Source organism: Gadus chalcogrammus, chromosome 5 (genome assembly GCF_026213295.1).
Source record: "Gadus chalcogrammus isolate NIFS_2021 chromosome 5, NIFS_Gcha_1.0, whole genome shotgun sequence".
Taxonomy (NCBI): domain Eukaryota; kingdom Metazoa; phylum Chordata; class Actinopteri; order Gadiformes; family Gadidae; genus Gadus; species Gadus chalcogrammus.
Window position 1 is genome coordinate 17,170,518 of NC_079416.1, and position 22,789 is coordinate 17,193,306.

At 45.7% G+C, this 22,789-nt stretch overlaps 1 protein-coding gene across 1 annotated transcript in view; it reads left to right on the plus strand.

Annotated features, from left to right (window-relative positions):
• The first annotated feature begins 1,172 nt into the window (after positions 1 to 1,172).
• The window catches only part of spred1 (sprouty related EVH1 domain containing 1), a 30,135-nt gene continuing 8,518 nt past the window's right edge, over positions 1,173 to 22,789 (plus strand). The window contains exons 1-3 of the mRNA XM_056590123.1: positions 1,173 to 1,848; positions 13,759 to 14,002; positions 20,554 to 20,722. Of these exons, the coding sequence (XP_056446098.1) occupies positions 1,817 to 1,848; positions 13,759 to 14,002; positions 20,554 to 20,722 (445 nt within the window). The 5' untranslated portion in view covers positions 1,173 to 1,816. The remainder of the gene's footprint in view (positions 1,849 to 13,758; positions 14,003 to 20,553; positions 20,723 to 22,789) is intronic.

A 22,789-nucleotide genomic window follows, 5' to 3' on the forward strand; every position in this document is an offset into this window, starting at 1 on the left:
ACCAACAGATAAATGTCAATGGACAGCAAATCTTTCCTATCCCAATCTGAAGAGGATTATAATGTGGCATGTATGTAACAGACCTATTTCCATGGGGAAAGAAAGACAATATTGTATAGAGTTGTACTATCATATACGGCCACGGCCCAAGATCTAGGAGAGCCAGAGAAATAAAGAAACTTCTCACAACAACATACTGTCACTATGACAACCAGGCAGAATCATTTAGCCTGATCTCCAGCCATTCCACACAGCAGAGACATTAAATAGCATTTATGTCGTACACAATCTACAGAGATTTGCTACACAAGCAAGGCTTTAAACACATTTAAATTAAAACTAAATTAAATGATATGGGATGAATGATGCCTGGATCAAAGATAAACGACAGCTAACGACTAAATAGGCAGTTGTGAAGGAATGACACAATAAACAGTAGGCAAAAAATACAGAATTTGCCTCTGGGGCTTGTTAATGAAATAGGCACATACAGACAATTTAACATAGGCCTTAAGAGGATACCACAACATAACTGTCTCATATAAAATAAATATGTGCAACAAGATGTCTCTGATAGTAAGCTAAATCACATATGAACATTTTGTCCCTAGATTTGGCCAGGTCGTTTCCTCTTTTTGGCCAAATAAAATCCCTGTTGATATGGAGATATACAAATAGGCTACACAATATGCTGCCGTGACATTAACTGCGTTCATATAATAATGCATATTCTGATATTAAGTACTCGCGTTCATTTATAGCGCTCCCTCATATTCAAAATCTAACTCATGAAACATGGTGAGAACGTTATTAATGAAAACAAGCATCCGAGTTTATTAATGGTCGTGCACGTATGTATGACACATAGTGGCTGTGGCTTCCTCCCGATTATTTCTACATGCTATCACACAGACTCTTCCCTCTTCTATGTATCAATGCGTGATTGAAGGAAACTTCTTTTGGAAAGTGCACGGACTATTTGCATTTAGCCCTGGAAACCTACGGCTATGTTTATGTTTGAATTATTTCAGTGGAACGTAATACGACTTAGAATACAACAATCGTTAGGTTGGCAAAGCAAATAATGTAACAGAAGTCTTATTCCTTCTTAATTGCGTTATATTTTGCTTCCTCGCGGAAGGATCTCATTTTCTGTGGCGAGGGTCGAAACATCCGCCCAGTTTTCCGATGTTTCATTGCCCCCGAGTTGAAAATGGAGTTCGATCAAACCAGATGTCCGCCAACTACTCTGGGGAAATGTAACTCCTAATATTTTGACTTAATATATTACCCTCAACCTTGAAAATAATTGGATTTCCCCCCGCTCTATACGCTTTACCCCACAATACTCGGACACGTTGACGGAGCGAAGCTGCACAGCTCTTTTCAAGTGTTGTCCTGGACCTGATTGGCGAATGGATGCTCGACAGCCAGCCATAAATAACCTGCCAAACGATGTGTACAGTTTGTACATTTTATAAGGATCTTTATTCACTTTTGAAAACAACGGAGTCGTGTCGCTCAAGAGGACGATGCAGATGTACAATCTGTTGTGGTCGGATTTTACTTCAAGGGAAGATAAAATGAATCATCGGTTGTCATTCCTCCTCGCAATTTAGTTCCAGCCAGGAGGCTAGGCTAGCTACTTGGTTTTCAGAGGAGCGCTCAGTTATGCATGCTCCATTGTAGAACATTTTCCTTTATCCATTATAGGGTGATTTTTATGTGGAAGAAAATGGTGATATTTGTGGTATATTATCCCGCCGTCACTGCGTCGTCGATGCTATTGCAAGAATTTGGATCCCCGTGAGAAAAAATGAGCGAAGATTCGACAAATCCTAACAACGAGTGAGTACTTGGATTAATTTACCATGTTCCCTCAGATTGCTGCAATGATAACAGGTATCTTAACGCTGTGGAGGAGCTCTCCAGGTTTCCCACTACTTGGGTCCGTCTGTAATGCTGGCTATCTCGATACATAACCCAATGACCGTGTCATTTTTTATGGGGTTGTTCATTTCAGGCCTATGTCAAATAAACTAATGCATGTGGTCTATTGTATACATAAGCAAAGCAGTTATTATGTTGTCATTACTATGTTTGGTAAGATCTCTGTGTAATAACTGAATAGTTATAAACGTTTAGTAAGGCTCGCAACGTGTCAGAAAATAGGAGCCAATACTAACTAATCAACTTTCAGTATTCTAGTAACAAATTTCAAAATCCAATTGAATAGTAGCCTTCCCGTGAATAGTTAGGCAAACATTATTGTAATATAATTTAAATAACTGCCATTTAAAAAAGGGAATGGTCCTGCTTATTTGTATACTTGTATTTCAAATTACCTGCTAGAAGTGAATCACAGTATGCCTATGATCACTATATTACAAAGGTTATAACATTAGATAATAATTAATCATAAATGCGAATACGTCATTTTCCACAACATGTGTCCATAAAGGCTACATAGCCTACTAAAATGGTTTCATAAACATTATCACTTGCATTTCAAAATTGTCACCATTCAATTCATATCTGGTCCAGTGAAAACGTTTCCGCCTCTTCATTGCTGCAATTTGAGCGTTCAAAAAGGATGCAATTTTTATCAATCACATTAATTTGCATATCACAATCCCCATTCATAAAAAATGATTTAAAAAGGCACGTTGACATCCCAAATCCATGAATAGACATACAGTATAAAACAGAAGTATTGAAAACCGATATGCTTTATTTGCAATGGATATGATCGTTTTAAATTCCAATTCCTGTTGTTTTAAGGGGCAGCTCTCTTGCGTGCGCTTGTTGACAGTCAGTGAGAAATATCTGCTCGGGAGGTGCTGCGGTCACGTGATTTCCTCCATTCATAAAGTACCTGCCTGCCCATTCACAGCACAGTGCACTGTTTCGCATTGCGCTGTCGCAATAAATACACAATATTCCTTGCATTATTTGCGATAATTCAAATATAAAAACAAACGCGTGTTGGGGATTTGTGTGATATATCTAATGGTATCATGTCCTTGAAATAATATATTGGACCCAGAGAGGAAGTCTATGCATAGCGTTCACATTGTCATGGTTTAATCTCCACCTACTTCTTCCCCCTTTTGTTCCTCTATCGCTCATAAGATCACGAGGTTAATAAGGCTATTCGAAGGATCTGTAACTCTCATTCAAGATATACTATCTGATTTAAAATGGATACAAATCAACTAGACGTACGGGTTGTGGGCGATATGTTTTTCGAAGGCTAGATGATGTCTAACCAAGATGGCTAACGTGATTGAAGCACCGCTGCAAAGGATTCACGCGTCCTTTAGTTGCATATTGTAAAACGATATCCTTTTTTATAATTTTATTTTAAATCTAGTGATCCCTACTGATGTATCCATATCCCCTTAGTAGAATGACTTTTAAGAGATGCCTACGTTTTATTTCATTTATTTTACTGTTAATGAACATGTAACACATGTATTACACATTATAATGCTACGTTGGATGCATTGTCCAAATCTAAAAAGGTAGAAATATAATTCCATTTCTCATATCGATCCCCCATTAAAGAATAAATATAATTGTATTTGTAGCTGTTCCTCAACGTTGACTTTTCCTGAAGTTTGATTCTGTGATTGATGGGTGTTAACCAAGCACAGCCATTTTGATCATGTAGGCCTATATCCTATCGATTTTTTTGTCATTTGATTTGGTGGTGTGTGTTGCTGTTAAGAATGTTGCACAGTGTCGAGCTAACTTTAGGGTTGGAGACATGCACTATGTCTCCAACCCTGATGATAAATAAATAAATAAATAAGTGCACTGCACAGTGTTGATCTGATCACATTAAGTACCTAACTGCCGTTGTAGGTTTGTGGCTGATGTTTTGAATCATTCATTCATCGTTTAAAGTACATGGTTATACCCCTTCTGGTTTAATGTGTCTATAATATACAGTCAACTCTTAGTATGAGAAGGAATCAAATCGTAACAATGTAAATGTTCTTTGCACGATTATTTAAGCTAGTTTACGTCTGCTGAGAAACATTTAAATGGAAACCACTAGTATCCATATAGATCTGTGAACAAACATAGCCCTAGGCCTCATCGCTCGAGATTCCTTCAATGCTCTGCAGCTATTGTCAGGTGATTCCTGGCTGATTTCTCTCCGTCTGTGTCCTGTTCCTATCTTGTGTGATTGATTTGACAGCTCAGCGCATTGTCTTCCGTTGTGGCTGTTGTGATCTTATCACCTGAGGGCAGTTCGGCACTCCCTCTCCTGCTGCCTAGCTTCCCAAACACATTCCTTCCCAAACATCCCCCCCAATCACCCCCCTATCCTGCCCTCAAACGACAATAGCAGACAGATACTTTACCTCTTGAGACTAGCACTTTACGACTTGGGTAATTGTCTATGTCCTATGGCCCTTATGTTAGACTAAATCATTTCCTGGATGTGTTTATGGACGCTGGTATTTCTTGTTTGTGCCAGTTGGTGAACATTACAAACTTAATGCTTTGCGTTACAGAATATTCTATGCTATAGGCAATTGGTTGGAGAAAACAAAGCCAGCTGAGGCAAACATATTTTGTAACAGTTTTAAGCCAAAGGATGGACTTCGACTGCACAGGATTGTGTTGGAACTGATTAAGTTAACCTGCCATTAAACAAGATCTTGTTGTAATACTTTGTATAGCCTAGCCTATTTTCCTCTGTGGGTACTGACTGCCAGCTAGTATTACTTTCTTATTTGTTTGAATTGTGTTTGTCCTATATGTTATGGTCAAAGAGTTCTTGAGGTATGAAGATTTACTCTGCCTTCTTCCTATATTGGGTGGAGAATTTTCCTTAAAAACAAAAGATTGCAGTGCAGGATGTCATTCCAATAAATGTATTTGCACACTGGCCATTTGTCATCTGGTGTCCCCTTCATAAGAGACCATTGCATTGTCCACATGACTAATGTCAACAATTCTCTACAAAACCAGAGGTCTTGGACAGCCTGTAACCATAACAAGCCAACAAACTGAACGGGCCTTTTATGCATGCTGTGGACAGTTCCATTCCCAGGCCAGATCTGAGCCTGGATCCTGTGTATTTTAAACCTGAGCCACTTCCCTCTTTATAATTTTAATTTCCTCCTCCAGTATTTTAGGAGCAGACATAAACTGTTGTAAATGTCAACAGTCTCTTTAGTTCATATTTCAAACTTTTTTTCATTTAAATTTAAGAAACAACCTAGTACTCGTTTTGGGCCTACTCTGCTCCTGGGCTGTGTACGTAGGCTATTAAAGCCAACCTAAACCTCCTTTTATCCCCCCTTATCTTGCCATCAAGTAGCAGAGATTGTCCTTCAGTTTTTTCTTTGCCTCACCCAAGAAGGTCCTATGATGTTCATAGACCATAGCTCAATGCCTTGAAGAAGTGTCTGAATTGCAGAATGCGGAAGCCTAAAGGCTGGGCTAGTTGTGAGCCCTCTGCTGCAGCTGGCCTGACACCGTTCTTTCCTGGGAGGCCACAGACATAAAAGGACACAGATGTAAATCCTAAACCTTGTGTCTTTGATTGAGTTTCCAAACTCTTTGAAAGTGTGAATGGGGGTAGGGTTGGGTGTGTGTGGTTATTTTGTCAGGAACAAGATTTTGTGTTTTTTTCAAGTTTAATTTTAAACCAGGAAGGTAAACTAATTGATGAGTATGTTGATATTAATATATTGGCTGGCCAATTTCAGAACATGTTCCACCTAACCATTTGTTCACAAGGTTTTAGAGATCTTTTTGGGAGTTGAGCTGAGCATACTGATCAGAAAGTCTACCAGAATAGGAACCAAATCTATTTTTAAGGTACTGGTAAAGTTTGCCGGTTGTAACATATTGCTTTATGAAACCCTTTACAGCTCTCCAGAGCTTGTTGATGATGTAGATTCACTCGTTGCCACTTGTGCAATGGCTGCAGTTTTTTTGTTTTGTTTTTAATCAACAACAGGGCCTGCCGTGATAGTTTACAACTTGTTTCATAGCCGCTTCTCTTCACAGTCATGGACCAGCATCATGGTTTGGAGTTTTTTCTTCTTCCCAGCTTTGGTGGTTTCTTTCCCACCCTATCCACCAGCCTTCCAGTCTCTGCAGTAACTATGACGATTAGCCCAGCACCCATGGGACTACTTTCACATCAAAGCAGACCAGAGTTGCCGCAGCAGTGCAAATTTGTGGTTTCTTTTTTATTTTTTGTATTTTTTGAAATGGGAAATGCAAGGTTTTAATTTTCCAAATACTTGTGGTGTAAATTAAGATCATCTCAATATGTGGCTTTGACTGATGTTTTGGGAATAGTTTTTTGGCGTTTGATATGCATGTGGGTTTCATGTGATTTATTGCTCTGCTACGGCTCGATGTCAACCGGAACATTGTTGTTGGGGTTGAAGGCCCAACCCGGTAATAGACAGGTTTGTAACCATCTGCGCAAGGCGGAATATAAAAGTTTGTCGGACTGAGGGTCTGACATTCATTATACTGGTTTTGGCCTATCTCCAATTTGCTTAGATTTTGGGTTACCTTGGCAAATCAACGGCTGTCAATGAACGGATGGACGGACAGACACCGGAAAAGGCCATGTTGTTTGGTCCGAATACTGAATACCCCAGTTGCATTTCTATAAAGGAAAGGGAAGTTTTCATTTAGCGTGCACTGCAGCATCAGATCTGGCTGGTCCCCACCCCCCTCCCTCTACAAGTCTGTTGGTAGCTTAGCTGAATGTTCTTGTGAGGGAGATGACTCATCACCAGCCTGACGTGTGGAGCAGATACGGCAAATTGCTCTTTCACTTCGTTCTATGGCCAAAATAATGGTTTACACGACGGCCAATTGAGCAGTTTTGTGACGTTGGCTGTCAAACGCTCAGTGGGCAGATTTCCCTCATCTTTATTGGTCGTGGTGGCGGGGGTTTAAATGGCAAGCAATACAGACCTTAAAGTTGTTTTGTTGTGGTCCTCTGTCATAATTTGCACTGCATCCATGTTACGTCATGTGGCTGTTTGTTTTGGGGAATGTCTGTGCCCTTGAATTTGCCACCGGTTATTGAAGGGACTTGAACCGTGGCTAATTGGCTAGCCAGTTTGCACCGTTTAGATTAGATGCACTGCTGGAATCGACAGTCAACTCGGGGCCCAGTTTGCATGTTATTTGTTCTTGCATGGTTTGACTTGGCCCGTATGCTAATCTTTCTGCATTAAAAGCATTTATTTATTTCTTTGTCGGTAACTTAGGCCTCCATTTTCATTTCATTTTGTATTGTAGTAAAAAAAAAGATCATGTCTTTTTAGCCTTCAACAATTAAATGCATAAATGTTAATGGTTTAATAACTTCATTCTTCCACGACGACCATGGATGCATGCATACCCAGCCTTCCATTAAGAACAGCATGTGATATTTTTATAGTGTCGGCCAGAGCTTTAAAAAAAATATACATTTTATCTTTGAACAGCTGTGGAGCACACGTAGAAGGTAACCAGACATTTTAGCAAGCATAGAGAATGACTCACACACACACACACACACACACACACACACACACACACACACACACACACACACACACACACACACACACACACACACACACACACACACACACACACACACACACACAGAGAGAGTAGCGTTTTTTTCTCTCGCTCTTGCTCGCTCTCAGTCCTCCATTTTTGTTCCTCCCGTCTCTTCCTAGCTAGCGCTTTCCTTTAGCAAGATATTCTAGAGAATCCGATTGACTTAAGTAGCCTGTGTTTATTTTCCCCAAATATTTCTTTGAGTAATCTCATGTGCACACCCCACCACATCCACCTCCACCACATCCACCTCCAAAGTCTGAAGCCAAAAAGGTCTAGTGGAGCCTGACGGAGCCTGACAACCTTCCTCCGGTTCTGATACAGGAGAGAGAGAGGGGGGGGGGGGAGGGGGAGGGAATAAGGGATAGAGAATGAGAGAGGCCCTTTTTTCCAGCTTCTCAGCTGGGCCGAAAAAAAAAGTGTAGACTTTTCTCCTCTTTTCTGATGCTAATGAAAGGAGGAATGGTTTTCCAGCCCTTAGCTTGCAGAGTGTGTCTCTCCTGCAGCATGCTCCACTGCCTGGACATTGTCAGAGCACAAAACTCCAGGCCCGGGATCCAATAACGTGAAATTTCAGCAGAGAAGCGGCCATTGTGTAGAAGGAGGCAGCCGGGGAGAGGGGTTGATAAAAAAAAAAAGGGAGGAGGAGGGGGGGGGGGGGCAGAAGAACGGGAGGGGAGGGGAGGCGAGGGAGGGAGGGTGACTTGGCGAGCACCCAGGGCTCAGGCCACATCCTTTCTCCTCTTCTCTCTCCCCACTCCTCCTCCCCCCCCCCCCCCCCCCCGCCGCCTCCTCCTCCCCTTCTCCAGGGGGGTGGGAAGCCCAGGGCCAAAGCAGGAGCAAGACATGATGGCATGCTGGAGCTCGGTCAACCATGGGGCCGATCGGCAGACAAACAGCCACTTTGTCAGCTTAGGAAGCGGTTGTCCTAGGATCCCCCCGTCTTCAGCACACACTGGAGCAACCCGCCCCAGTGCTGGGGCCTGCCCGGCCCACACGGGCTCTTTTCCTTCCCCTCCTCCTCCACCTCTACCCCTCTGTGTATCTCTTTTTGTATCCTGAGCGGCAAGTAGAGGCCAACAGGTTTTACAGATAGCCTCTAACGTTATTCTTTAGCTAGTTGGTACGCAGTTTATGAGTAATCGGTTGTGGTTCCAAAATACAAAGGATGATGTAGGAGCACGTTATAAAATGTGGATGAGAGCTAGGGTCTACCCCTGTAGTATCTGCCCCCCCCCCCCCCCCCCCCAACTCTCACTCCTTCTCACGCACGCACGCACGCACGCAGAGCAGCCACCTCCTCCCACTCCTCTGAAGTGTTCCGTTATGCTCCCACCTCTCCCTCTGTTTTTCTCTCCTGCTTTTGGTCGGAAATGAAGTCAGTCATCCAGCAGAATATGTTGGAATAATTTAGAATGGGGCCTCCTTTCTTTTCTTGCCCCCCCCCCCCCTCCCCCCTCCCCCCTCCCTCCCGTACCAGAGCGCCCAGGCCAGCTGATCTGCTTCCGCTCCCAATTCTGTGTCCAGTGGAGTGTGTGCTCCCAGCAAGGGGTGGGGGGGGGGGGGGGGCAGAGGGGGGCGGCTTTTGTCTCCACAGACCATCCCTCGCTCTCTGGTGTGTGTGTGTGTGTGTGTGTGTGTGTGTGTGTGTGTGTGTGTGTGTGTGTGTGTGTGTGTGTGTGTGTGTGTGTGTGTGTGTGTGTGTGTGTGTGTGTGTGTGTGTGTGTGTGTGTGTTGGCCTCGAATATCCTCTTGCCTTTTGGAACCATTACTGGAGCTGTTACCTGAACTCGGGGAAAGGAAAATGGGAGGTAGGAGAGGGGGGGGGGGGGGGGGGGGGAGGAGTCACGGTAAATCAACTAGAGAGAGGCAGACAGAGCTTTTTCTGTGTGTCTCTTCTTCTTGAGGTTGTTTAGCATTGAGGTCTGCTTCAGGTGTCTTGTGAGCTGAGCGGTGATGCAGGGAATGGGCCATTTGCAGAGCTATTCGCCGACCATGTGTACTCGTGCTTTTTTGCATGTCGCTCCAGGCATCTGCCGCACCCCTTGATATTAGCCCCACATGGCACAAATGCACTTTTTCTATTCATTCATTGCTTTTTTTTTTTCTTTTCCTGGGCGTTCTGCTTTCTCACACTTCCTCTCCCAACACCCCCCCAGCACCCCCCCAGCACCCCCCCGTCTCCTGGTTCCATGGCTGCTGGCATGTGTGTGTTAGTGGCAGGTCTGTAGGGTCAGGCCCTGGTCATTGTGCCCTGGTCATGGCTGAGCGACACCACCGCCTGCCTTCTGTTAGCCCAAGGGACCCTCCCTGAGTGACGGCCCCTCCTGCATCTTCCACTCACATCCTTTATTGGGGGCCGTAGAGAGGGGGCACAACTGTGGCAGTATTGGCCTCTTTTTACTGCCTGATATGCTGCCCCCCCAAAAATGCGGCTTTATTTCTGTGTGGATTAGGGGTGGGGGGGGGTGTCTCTGGTGTAAGGCTGCATTTTTTTTTTTTACGTCGGCGGTGGACGTTTTGAAAGTGGTAGCAGGAAGGGCGCGGGGAGGTCGTCGGGGGCAACAGTTATTCATGGCTGTTGTCTCAGTGGTCGTCTCTGAGGAGCAGCTGTCCCCAGCCACGTTTGGGGACAGGATAAGAGAGAGTGAACTGTCCAAAACGCAAGCCAAATGTGTGTATCATAAAAAAAACCCTGGGCCCAGACTGGGGCTGGCTAGTAGCAGTCTGGTATGGCCCTGCTTCCATCTGTCAACAACACTGTGGACCCAACATACGTCACACACTCTCACTTCCCATAGTCTGCCTTTGCTCTGGCGTACATAATTATACATGGAGTATATTTCTAGTATTAAGGTCCTACCAGGAAGTCTCGTCAGGAAGCCATTTCTGATTTACGCTGTTCTACAAACATGGTAGAATGTGGCTTGACCCGCCCGATTTTAAAGTCAAACACATTGTCTTTCCTGGACAGAATGCATTTTAATGTTTATTGTTGTATTGCAATAGATGCTTGATAAAGTAGCTATTGGTATGGTAGCTATTAAAGTATTAAATGTACTCTTAGTTCCGTTGGATTGTTTGAAAGCACTGGGCACAACTTTAGTGGTGGAGAATCCTTGGAAAATAGAATGTAACATGCAGCAATCCTATAAAATCTGGAGTTATTTAAATGTTATTTGGCGATAAGAAGAAAATCCTCTTGTGCCCGCCAGCTCTATGTATAGCAGCAGGCTTGTGTTCTGCTTGCCCATGACCCTCACTCTCAAGGACTTTTTCAGGAGAATTTACATCTTTAAGTGTGTTGGTTCATGAAGCAGTTTAACGGGGTATACAAAATATAGAATGCTAGTTCGCAGATAATCTCATACCTATGTATAAATTAAAACGTATTGGCAAGAAAGATAATATTTCGAACACTGAATAGTTCCTTCATCATGGAAGAAAAGTTTCACATAGGTCTATATAACCTGAACTTTTATCCATGACATACATCCATTGTTTTTAGGAGTTAATATTGTGTTAATGGACCTACTCTGTTACAGGCTAGGCATACTGCTAATGCTACAGAAAGACAAATCTTTATTACTAGCATGAAGTCACTAGGCTAGGCTTTGGCAGTTAAACTATGCCTACTGTGTTATCTAACCTCCCTGAACGCTGTACAAGGTACACATTTGCTTAGACTGCAAGTATTCTGAAAACGGCCTACCGGGAATCTAAAATATCAACCTAACATGAGATGAATTTACCACAGACTTTAGTTATTAAGTCACCATCATTATTATCAACTTAACTCCCTTCGTATGAATGTTCACGATAATGTCAAATAGTTGTTCACTAAACACTTTGGGATTGTATTTTCCAGTGAGGTCAGTATGGCCACAGGTTATACTTTGTGTATATGAACTACTAGGTGTTTGATTTGTTCCTATTTGACTATCCATGGTGGTATGATTCATTGATATAAAATATATATCTTTAACGCATATAATCTTACTCCAAGAACAAGTCAAGGATTCCCTTGCACACACACACACACACACACACACACACACACACACACACACACACACACACACACACACACACACACACACACACACACACACACACACACACACTGCCGTTTCTGAATGCCTTGTGTCAGACACAGACAGAACACTTGATGCATGGTCATTCGCATGTGTTCATTGTACAGGAGAAGGAAGAATACACATTGTCTTCACAGGGGAGACAGTTTTTGTCGGTTGATTTATTTTGGGATTATTTACCATGGTCATCAATCCTGGGGAGGAACTTTGGTCAACTATTACATATTTAAGCCGCATGCCTTGCACAGCCTACACGTGGAACAAGAAATAGCCTCAAGTTTAATGCTCACTGGCTCATAGATTAATTACTAACTAATAACCTGGGCACTGAGGTTTGCCAAGGGCGTGGAAGGCACTGGAACAAAGGTTGATGGTGTAGACGTGTTCCAGATTCAGAGCAGGGGAGGCAGTGAGAAAAATGGGAGCATCCATTTCGTGTCAAGAGCGCAGACACTGCCGCTGCTTGACAGGCCCCATCTCAGAACCTTCTTGTGACCCAGCACATAGCTCTTAATTTTTCTGTGACGCTTAAACATTAACTTACTGGGGGGGGAATATGCAATGACATCATAAAAAAAGTCTAAAAGGTCTGTTTTAGACCTTTTTTGTCCCGTTGTTCCGAGGGCGACGTTGAAAGGTCAGAGACACCGGAAATAGTGATTATGTCTTTTTTCTTCAACTCTTCCTTCCTATCGGTGACTTGTTTCCTTGGTTAGCTTTACCCATTGCCTCTAGTGGACTATATTCCAATCCTTCAAACTTCCACCCTTTTTAGTGTGTTTTGAAGAGGACCTTTTAAAGCTTTGTCTTCAGCGATCTTTGACCCTCGGCGTCTCTGGTGGGACAGGGTCCTGTTATCTAATCAGAGAAGCCACCAGAACACTGAGCAGATGACCCCGAATAGGGACAGGGGGTGCTTCTTCTGTTGGTGTAAGGGGGGGGGGGGGGCAGATAGTGTTAGGAGATAACGCAAGGGACAAGACACGCAAAAAGCCAATGATCATTGTTTGAGGAAGAAAGATGGTAGTGATTAGGACGGGTACAATTAGGACATTTTAACTAGCGTGGCCGGGGTTCGGAGATGAAAGAGGGGCTTCCAGTGGTTCTTACCTCTCTACCTGTGTCGATTAAGAGGGAAGGCTGTTGAGGACAAGGAGAACCTGAGGCAGCCTGGGGCTCGGCCACATGGTCAATAGCCCTGCGCTTGGGGTTAAACACACCATGGGCTTTGATGGCGTCTCAGAAATAGTATCCAGCGGGCGGTTTACAGGTACACGGAGTGGCACTCTTTCCGACTTGATGTCTTACCACTTTGATCAGTTTTTCTTGGTTTAGGTTTGCCAGACCAATTCACAACGGAAGGAAACAAGGAAACATGTTAGACGTCAGTGGCAGCCATCTTGGTTGTCGATGATGATGCCTCAACGGTGCACCCATAGGGCACTCCTCCGTCATCGTATTAAACCCACCATATTTGATAAACTGTTGCGATTGGCTGGACCTGGGGACCAAGTCTGCTGGAAGTCTGTCTGAACAAAAGGGGGGGCAGACTCGTATGCTAGAGCAAATAAAACATGAGCTTGACGATTTTTTTTTTTTTCAGACCAGGTTAAGGTCTTTTAATTCTCAAAATACGTCTAATATGTGATCATATGAATCAGCATTAACTCTTAACTGAAAAAAATGGACAGGGTTTTAGCGTCTATCGATAAAATGTGGGTATAGGAGTAAAGGTCACCGTATCGTATAGTTATGATACTTCAGCCCGGCAGATCTTTCTGCGAAATGTCATCTTGCACAAAAGAGGATCCATCAAGTGTCAATCGTGACCATGCCTTTCTAATGGGAAACAAGCTACGTTTAAAAGGTACAAAGAGGAACGTTTTTGTGACGGCTTCGTCCAAAAAAACACCCTTAAAACCACAAACAAATCGCCTAGAGCTTTATCTTAAAGATGTGGCTGTTTTAAAACCCTTGTCTGGTGTCTATTCCGTGTATCGTTCCCGGATAGTTGTTCTCTCTCTCACCCTCTCACTCCCGTGTTGTTGTTCTTCCTCCACAGTGACAGTTATGCGCGCGTGAGAGCAGTGGTCATGACTCGGGACGACTCCAGCGGCGGGTGGCTCCCCCTGGCGGGCGGAGGCCTCAGCTGCGTCACCGTCTATAAGGTCAGCAGGGCGGAGGACGGCGGCAGCACCCACAGTGGAGGGAGCAGCAGCAGCCTGAGCCCCTGTAGCCCCTGTAGCCCCTCTAGCCCCACCTCTGTCGAGTTCCTCATCAAGGGGGAGCGCCTCAAAGACAAACTGGTGAGTGAACCGATGATGCACCCGTTGACACCGTTCGTGGATTGGGTTGAGTGAGCAATAGGGCTTGTTAAAGCTCGATACTTGGGGACGCACCTGTCACTATTGATTTTAATATAGTGACATATGTAGGGTGTTTCTTTCACACATACACACGCGTGTGCCGATTTTATGTATGCATACTTAGTTAGTTAGCGTTATGAGAGTTGTTCATTTGTCGAGCCAACGGGAATGGGTGTGGTACTTCTTTAAGAAAATACCACATTCTTCCACAAAGTTGCATGAATATTGGCCCAGTCGTTTTTATCCTGGGTACAGACCGACAAATAAACTGCACAGAAAACGACCTCCTCGGCGCAGGTAGAAATGAAACGCATGAGGGTTTGGTTCCGGTATTGCCGCAAACTGCAAGGTGGCACTTTTCTAACACCGCGTTGAGGACATTTCTATACCACGGCAGCCCTAGAGACATAATTGTATTGAAATCTCTCACTCTCATCTCTGTCTAGTTTAACGTAAAGCAGAGGGAGTTAAGGCCTGATTATGGTTCCATGTTGACTCAATGCAAGGGGCTTTGCGGACCCTCCTTTGCATCCACTGCAAGTTCCTGATGTGCGCCGCCCGAAAATTGCGTCCTTGCGTGAAGGCAAAGCAGCAGCAAGGGCTGTGATTCGTCCGCTCACTGAAACCCGACGCAGAACCAAAACAGGTTCACAATTGCGTCGAAGCAACTGTGTGGTCATTGCGTCGACGTGGAACCATAACTGAGCCTTTAGTGGGGAGCAGCCTTGTCCTATACTTCAGTGGTTTCAACTATGAAGGGCACGTGTGAATAGCATAGTCTAGATCTACTACTTTAGGCGCAAACCTACGTAAGAATAAACAATTTAAACGGGGTACAATGACACTGAAGATGAGCTGCAGGCTGGTTATTGCATCCTATAACCGAGATCGGCATGAAGCTATTTATATGGATAAGTGAAGCCTACCTTTTACTGTTAATCAAGAGTTAAAGAAGGATAACATTACTGTCTCAATGACTGAAAAACACATTCGTTTTGGAGTCACGTTATCGGGTCCTACAAATTTCAAGTTAATCGGCCGATCACTCTCACATGTTTAAGGCGCGTATAAGCCGATAATGATCGATGACCGCTCAATCGGTTTATCACTACTGAATATTACTGTACTTTCTCACATCTTTTAATTTTTTTATCCTGCTTACCTAAATACTCATTTTCACGTATGCACCCAACACACAAAGATCGAGCGATGCCGTATTCCGTGAGGTGAGATCACCATACCTCCACAGACACACACACACACACACACACACACACACACACACACACACACACACACACACACACACACACACACACACACACACACACACACACACACACACACACACACAGGATGAGATCTGGCTCCCCTCCGACGCACAGGTATCTGAAAATAGGTAGTGTATGGATGACTTCATTCAGGAGAAGGGAAGCCGGCCCGGGAGAGCAGTGTGTGGGATGGGGGGGAATGGGGAACCGCTATGGGAAGCAAGAGAGGAAAGGAAAAGGCAGTGGTTTCAATATTCACATTCAGCCAATGTCTTTGTTACATTCAAAGCACCTTTTTGAGTATTTTCTGTAGTTTGATGATGACGGGAGAGGAGATTTTTTTTGAATCATGTTTTGTATCTTTTTCTGGTGATTTGATTAATAAATAGGTTGGTTGTTGTATTCGAGGTGTACCATCTAGCGCCATCGATCACTCTGTGATGTCACATATCCAAGTAATAAGTGTGGGATACTGATCGGCCCGGTATCCTATCCAATCTCGCATGACTTCAAACAGACAGTTTGTATCCTTTAACCGACACCGTCCCTCTTGGGGAGCATTTGTGTGTGTGTGTGTGTGTGTGTGTGTGTGTGTGTGTGTGTGTGTGTGTGTGTGTGTCTGTGTCTGTGTCTGTGTCTGTGTCTGTGTCTGTGTCTGTGTCTGTGTCTGTGTCTGTGTCTGCGTGTGCGTGTGCGTGTGTGTGTGTGCGGTCGGGGCGTGACACAGACAGGAACCCACTGATGTTCAGACAGGGGGTATGTCTCAGCGAGATGGCTCATAGACCCAGGCGCGTGTTACGTACTTGAGGATGTGGTTTAAACACCCGCCCAACGGAACACGACCAGAATCCTCCCCAGCACAGATCGGGATGCCACCCAGCACTAGGGTGTTGGCGGCCCCCACCACAGTGCAGCCGACAGTCTGAGGGGACTGTGAGAAATGGGAGGGATTGACGAGAAGGGAAGAGGGGGGGGGGGGAAACAAACTGAAATGGTCAAATTAGCTGGTGGTGGGGCACCCCGGTGGCTCACTGGGTAGAGCGCCTACCATTAAGGCTCAGTCCTGACCACAGCGACCCGGGTTCACTCCTGCCCGTGGTCATTTGCTGCTTGTCCTCCCCTCTGTCTCCCATACCTTCCTCTCTATCTCAATCCATCATAAAGCATAAAAATGCAAAAAAAAAACATTTAAAAAAAAAAGATAGTGGTGGTTGGCTTGGGGGCTGGGATATAGAAGAAGACGGATAGAACGCTGTTTTCAATTCTGCTTGTTTTATGCTTTGATTATTTTTCAACATTATTTTACAGTCGAATATTTTACTGCTGTAATGCCCACATTTACAGTCGATCAAAGGTGAAGCAGAATATTCCAAACTAGGGGATCACATATTTTTTTCGTCATTCAGTAAATAAGACGGAGCAGCTTGACGTTGTACACCGGTCACACAGTATTGTACCACTCCTCCTCACACACAATACCGTGCACGGCCTAAAAAAAACTAAAAGTGTATCTCATTAACACTTTGGAAAATCATTCACAGAAACCGAGGCGTCCAAGTAGTTATTACAATGGTAGTAGGCACCTGAAATGTTCCAAAAAATATACATACAAATATCTGAAATTTGTAATTAGGAGGTGGTGAGATGATATTGTCTGGTGGATGAAAGATGCGCACAGACAACATGAATGGGAGGAAGGGAGATTGAGAGAGATGAAGGAGAGGGGGTCTGGCTATAAGCGCAGTGATGCGGCACACAGTGTACCACTGGTGACTCAGCTGACTCTTCATAAATCCACCAATCACCCGCCTCTGCCGCTCTCCCTCACTCCCTCTGCTCTTCTCTCTCGTCGACTCCTTCGCCGTTGTTCTCAGTGCCTCTATCCCTTCCGTTTTTTCTCTCCCTCTGCACCTATCGGTCCGTCTGCGGTTCTGTCTTCCCAACCCGCCTCCCTCGGCTTGCGTGTGAATCGACTGTTGAGCTGGGCACTGGCTCCTCTTACCACGGCCGGTTTGAATGGCCGCCGCCTCTTCCTGTACTCACTGGCTCTCCGGCGGACTCCCCTAGCGGCCTCTCTCTCTTTATGAATGACAGCCAGATCTGAACTCTGCCACCACACACCAGGAATGCTGCCTGGCCTCACCTCGGGGCCCCCGAGCCACTTCATTCAGCCTGCCCTCCCTTCCTGTGCTTAATCTGTGGCCCTTATCTTTTGTTCATTGGTCTCCGGTTATAAAAAAAAAAAAAAAAAGTGTATTACATGGAAGTGCTATGTGGAAATATTTCTAAAGCAAACACACATAGATGGATGGTTAAGATAGATAGCTGCAGATTGAACGCAAAGTGGAAGCTTATCTTTTTCGGCTTCACAGAACGTGGAAAACGTGCGTTATTGAACCAGGGAAAATCTGTTCAACAGGTGGGGTCGGTTTTGGCATAATGAGGATGTGTCATTACTGGGCCTTACTTATGATTCTGTTTTATATTGAGGACCTTAGGGAAGTTTCTGTTTGCCATAATCTGTGCAGGTAAAACAATTGGGGGTAAACGGGGTGTCAGCGTCAGGTTGAGCGTGAGGGCTGTTAAGCAATACAGACTATTTTATCCTCTCACCATAGCCTTAAATGAGTAGAGGTTAATGATTGTGGGAGTAGCAGGACTTTGGCCTGATTAATGTAAGTGCATCGGAAGTTGCTTTTGGAAGCGCTATCAGTTAAAGTTCCTGCTGGGTTGGATAGTTGATTGATTGTAGATGTTGGTGGGCGTGTCCACGTCTGCCTTCACCCAGAACCAGGCCTTCCCATCTCTCTCTCTCTCTCTCTCTCTCTCTCTCTCTCTCTCTCTCTCTCTCTCTCTCTCTCTCTCTCTCTCTGAGGTATCCCCTGCTATCTCCTTACTAATCCCTATGTGTTCGAACTCTGGGTCTGACTCTGAGCCTCTCTCTCCTCTACAACCCCCCTCCTCCTCCAGCTCTCTCTATTTGTCTGACACTCTCTCCCTCTTCGCCACCATATCTGTTCCTCTATTCAATACCCCCGTCTTGCTCCAGCTTTTCTCCACCCCCCCTATTCTCTCTCTCTCTCTCTCTCTCTCTCTCTCTCTCTCTCTCTCTCTCTCTCTCTCTCTCTCTCTCTCTCTCTCTCTCTCTCTCTCTCTCTCTCTCTCTCTCTCTCTCTCGCCACCGGGTAACCCAGGCTCCTCCTCCTCCTCTCTCCTCTCTCCCTGGCTCTGTCTCTGAGCGCGGTGTGGAATGTGGTGTTGAGTGTCGCTGGTCCACGCTGATACTTCCTCCCTCCCCAGCCTCGTCGCCGCGCTCACCTTACCTGCTCCGGCTCCGTTCTGTCTCGCCTCCACAATCAGTCCCAGAGGAGCGGCCAGAGCCCCTTCGCCCCACCCCCGTGTCCCCGTCCCCCCCCGCCAACTCTTGCCATCTCTCTGTCTCACTCTCTCCCTGGTTCTGGATAAACACAACAGGTCTTCGTCTCTGCTCCTCTTCCTCTCCCGGGGAGGGAGAGGGGGGAGGGTGACAGGGGTGAGGGACAGAGAGATAGAGGAAGGTAGTGTGGGAGGGGGGGGGAGTATCTACGGCTGTTGCTCCCCCCCACCCCTCCCCCCCCCCCCCCCCCCCACCCCATAACGGAAGAAGTACTAAGAAAACACAGGCCAGTATGTTTGTTGTATTTATGTGTGCCCCCGTATCGACCCATGCGCTCCGCAGGCTCCCACCTCAGCATTCCGCGTGTACTGTGGCTTGGCACACTCCGATGACTGCGCTCCTCGGCCGACATGCTAATATCGCATGTCTGCACCCTCTCCCCTCCTGCTGCCACGTCCCACAGTCCTACACTGCACGCTGGGGATCCTGTTCCTGCTCCCAGGGTGTTGGCCGCCCTGTGTGTGTGGGTGTGTGTGTGTGTGTGTGTGTGTGTGTGTGTGTGTGTGTGTGTGTGTGTGTGTGTGTGTGTGTGTGTCTGTGTCTGTGTCTGTGTGTGTGTGTGTGTGTGTGTGAGTGAGATAGTGCTTGTATTTTAGCCCATTGTGGAGCTAATACGTATATGTTTATGATCTTTGTCTGCGTGTGTGCCAAAACTCTACACGGCACGACTGCAACTGGAACTTGCCTCTGCACTCTCCCCATATATGTTCACGCGTGCAGCCCGTTGCACTAAGCTCGGCTTTTTTTCTTCTTCTCGAGCACAGCCTCACTCGCAGAGTTCCCAACCCCACCGTGCACGCTCGTGAAAAACCTCAAAGACTGTAATGGCCGTCTCTCATTTCATTTAATCTGCCGAGAGGAAGGCATGGAGGCGGCCCACCACCCCCTGATTAATAATAGGCTTTTGGAAACGCAGTCGCTCCCTGCTACACACTTGGGCTGCTTGGCTCCGAAACAACACTTCGGTACCCCCCCTCGTACCCCGAAACACCACCAGGAACACATCGCTCTCCCTCAAGCTTCATCCCCGGCTGGAAATCAGACCCCACCATTTAGAGTGTGTTTAACAGATTATCAAGGAACAGAACGTGAACTTATTAGTCTTTTTTTCCTAATATATACATTCATTTATATGGAAACATTATTTGAGGAAAGGCTCTAGTTCTTTGTCTCAGTTTTTTGTTGTTGTTGAGTGATTTTGAATATGAATGAATTTAACAGCTTTGGGCGAAGAGCAAGAAGGAGAAGAATTCAAGTCTCCATGCGTTGAATTTCTGTTGATGCTAGTTTTTATGGGGGGAAAGACCCGCAGAAAAAACGACGGCAGTATCCAGTATCCTGCCTATACCTCATAATATCCATATGGGCCCGGTACTTCCAACAGTTACACTGGTAGTCAGATCCACACACAGCCCTTAAGTCTAGTCACATTCTACTAATACAAATTGTATAGGCCATAATCACAGAAACATTCTCAAAGGCAACATTTTAGAAGCTTGTAACCCTAGCCCCCCAAACGGCAAAGAAAACTCACCTTGATTATCAAGGAAGAAACTTTGGGAAGGAACACAGAACGAGGGATCCCTCCTTCCAGGGATGGCAAGGAATACAATAGGTGCAAAGGATGTCGATGGAGCAAAAGAGTTTACGCAAAATGAGACTGTTAGACCCTTAATTTAGTAATGTGGCGTAGAGGCGCCGGCGAGTTGCAAGTACATTATGAACCAACGGTTTTATGACAATCATACGCTAATCTACTTTCATTTGTGTTGGTCTGTGTTTAGGTGGTGCTGGAGTGTGTCATCCAGAAGGACCTGGTGTACAACAAGGTGACGCCCATCTTCCACCACTGGAGGATCAACGAGAAGAAGTTCGGCCTGACCTTCCAGAGTCCCGCCGACGCCCGCGCCTTCGACCGCGGCATCCGCCGAGCCATCGAGGACATCAACCAAGGTGTGTGTGTGTGCGTGTGTGTGTGTGTGTGTGTGTGTGTGTGTGTGTGTGTGTGTGTGTGTGTGTGTGTGTGTGTGTGTGTGTGTGTGTGTGTGTGTGTGTGTGTGTGTGTGTGTGTGTGTGTGTGTGCAGATAGGGGGTGTGGAGATGGAGCCGCACTGGGAGACGAAGGAGTAGATGCAGGGCGTGAGAAATGAGCAACTGACCTGAACACGCATTGTCGGGCATCCAGCAAACTGCAGAGGGCATCGTTTCTGTACCTGGAGATCAGTTCTGCCCACGTCTGCCTCTGTCTCTGTCAGTCATACTCCATCGTATGGACAAATGCATCAGGCTATATTCAATACCCCAAAGTTTGTTCTTGGCTGTCGCCGGCAGAACCCTAGTTTCTGTCATTTTCTTTAAAGATTTTTTTATTAAGAAAATGATTATTTGTAGTGGTACAAGTGCATGCAATACACATGTTGTTACACCAGGATTACACTGAACCATTACATGTGAGCTAGTACCAATCTAAACTCTCTCTCTCTCTCTCTCTCTCTCTCTCTCTCTCTCTCTCTCTCTCTCTCTCTCTCTCTCTCTCTCTCGCTCTCTCTCTCTCTCTCTCTCTCTCTCTCTGCGTTCAAATCTAAATTCCCCACCAGCCTCACAACAGGTCAGGTGTGTATGCTTGTGTGAGAGACGTGGTGTGCATTATGAATGGGGCGCGTCGCCGTTGTCTGCAGGTGCTGCATCCTGTCTGTGTCAGTGCGGTTTACTGGTTGACCTAGCGTCTGTCGGTCGGGAGAGATGCTTGCCTTTGATTAGCCACGCTACCTGGTCACTAACCCAAGCTTGACCTCCCCCTCCTGCATTATCTTAACAAAACAAGCTGTCCAGATGAACACTCTTAACTTCCTGTTCCGACTGGCAGGGAGGGTTGAACCCAACTGTGGGTGGTAGTCCCAGGAGAGATAGGGAGAAAGAGAGAGAGATATCGCTGTAATATTATATAGTATTAAGTATTTTTTTTTACTATATACATTTTAAGATTGTTGTGTTTTCTTTTTATTTGCTTAATGTTTCATGGAATTCCTTCTGTCTTGGATTTCTTTGGGGCAACTTAACTATAAACTTTCCCATGCCAATAAAGCCCGTTGAATTGAGGGGGAGGGAGAGGGAGAGGAAGGGAAATGATAAATTCATCGAAACACGACATCGAATTAGAGGAGAATGTCAGGAGAGAACTTGTTGAGAATTCTCTGACGCAGTGTTGCTAATGCGTGCCTTTAGCGCTCAGACGTACAGGGCCAGGGTGAAACGCTAAAAAGTTTAGCATTCCCGGAGACACAATGGAAGGTTTGTTTTTTCAGTTCTGCTGCTGGCACTCTTTCCAGGATGCCATTACCCCGCCATGTCTTTAAGGTAAACTGGGCTTTAAGCAGCGGCGGCGGCGGCGGCAGCGTGGCTGGTGGAGTTAAATGCGGGCGTTAAAAGTTAACCGCTTTAGGTCCCGATTATATTTCCGCACAGCGCCAGAGGTTGCAAAGTCATCCAATTAAGCGGGAGATCCGCCAGCTCAGCAATCCGCTGCCGCCCGGCCCCAGATCTCCACGCGAGCCGGGCACGCTGGCTGTAATCTTGCCCCCTTCACTCTGGAGATCTGGCAAAGCCCAGAGTTGACACTGCAGCAATTATTATTTATTCTTTTATAGTGGACTTAATGGATCCTCTAGCATCTAGAGCATGGAGAGATTCAATAGCCCTCTCGGATTCCACTTCCTATGGTGCACCCAAAGTCATCGCCAAGGTTACCGGAATGTTCCAAGGCCCAACACCTGCAGCAGCAGGGCTGCAGTTGTTTTTTCCCACTTCCTCTGCCGCTGGGATTTGTGAATGTGTGGGAGTTTCCTCCCGCATGCCGATACTTACAGTATGTGAACGAGAACCATTGAAGGTTGGCCATTGAGGAGGGGGAGGGAGGGTGAATGCTGGTCATGTGACCGCCCACCGGATGCTATTAGACGAATGGAGATGCTCTGGGGTTGATCTGCTTGAGGGGAGAGGGCTTGTACAGCACCACTGCAC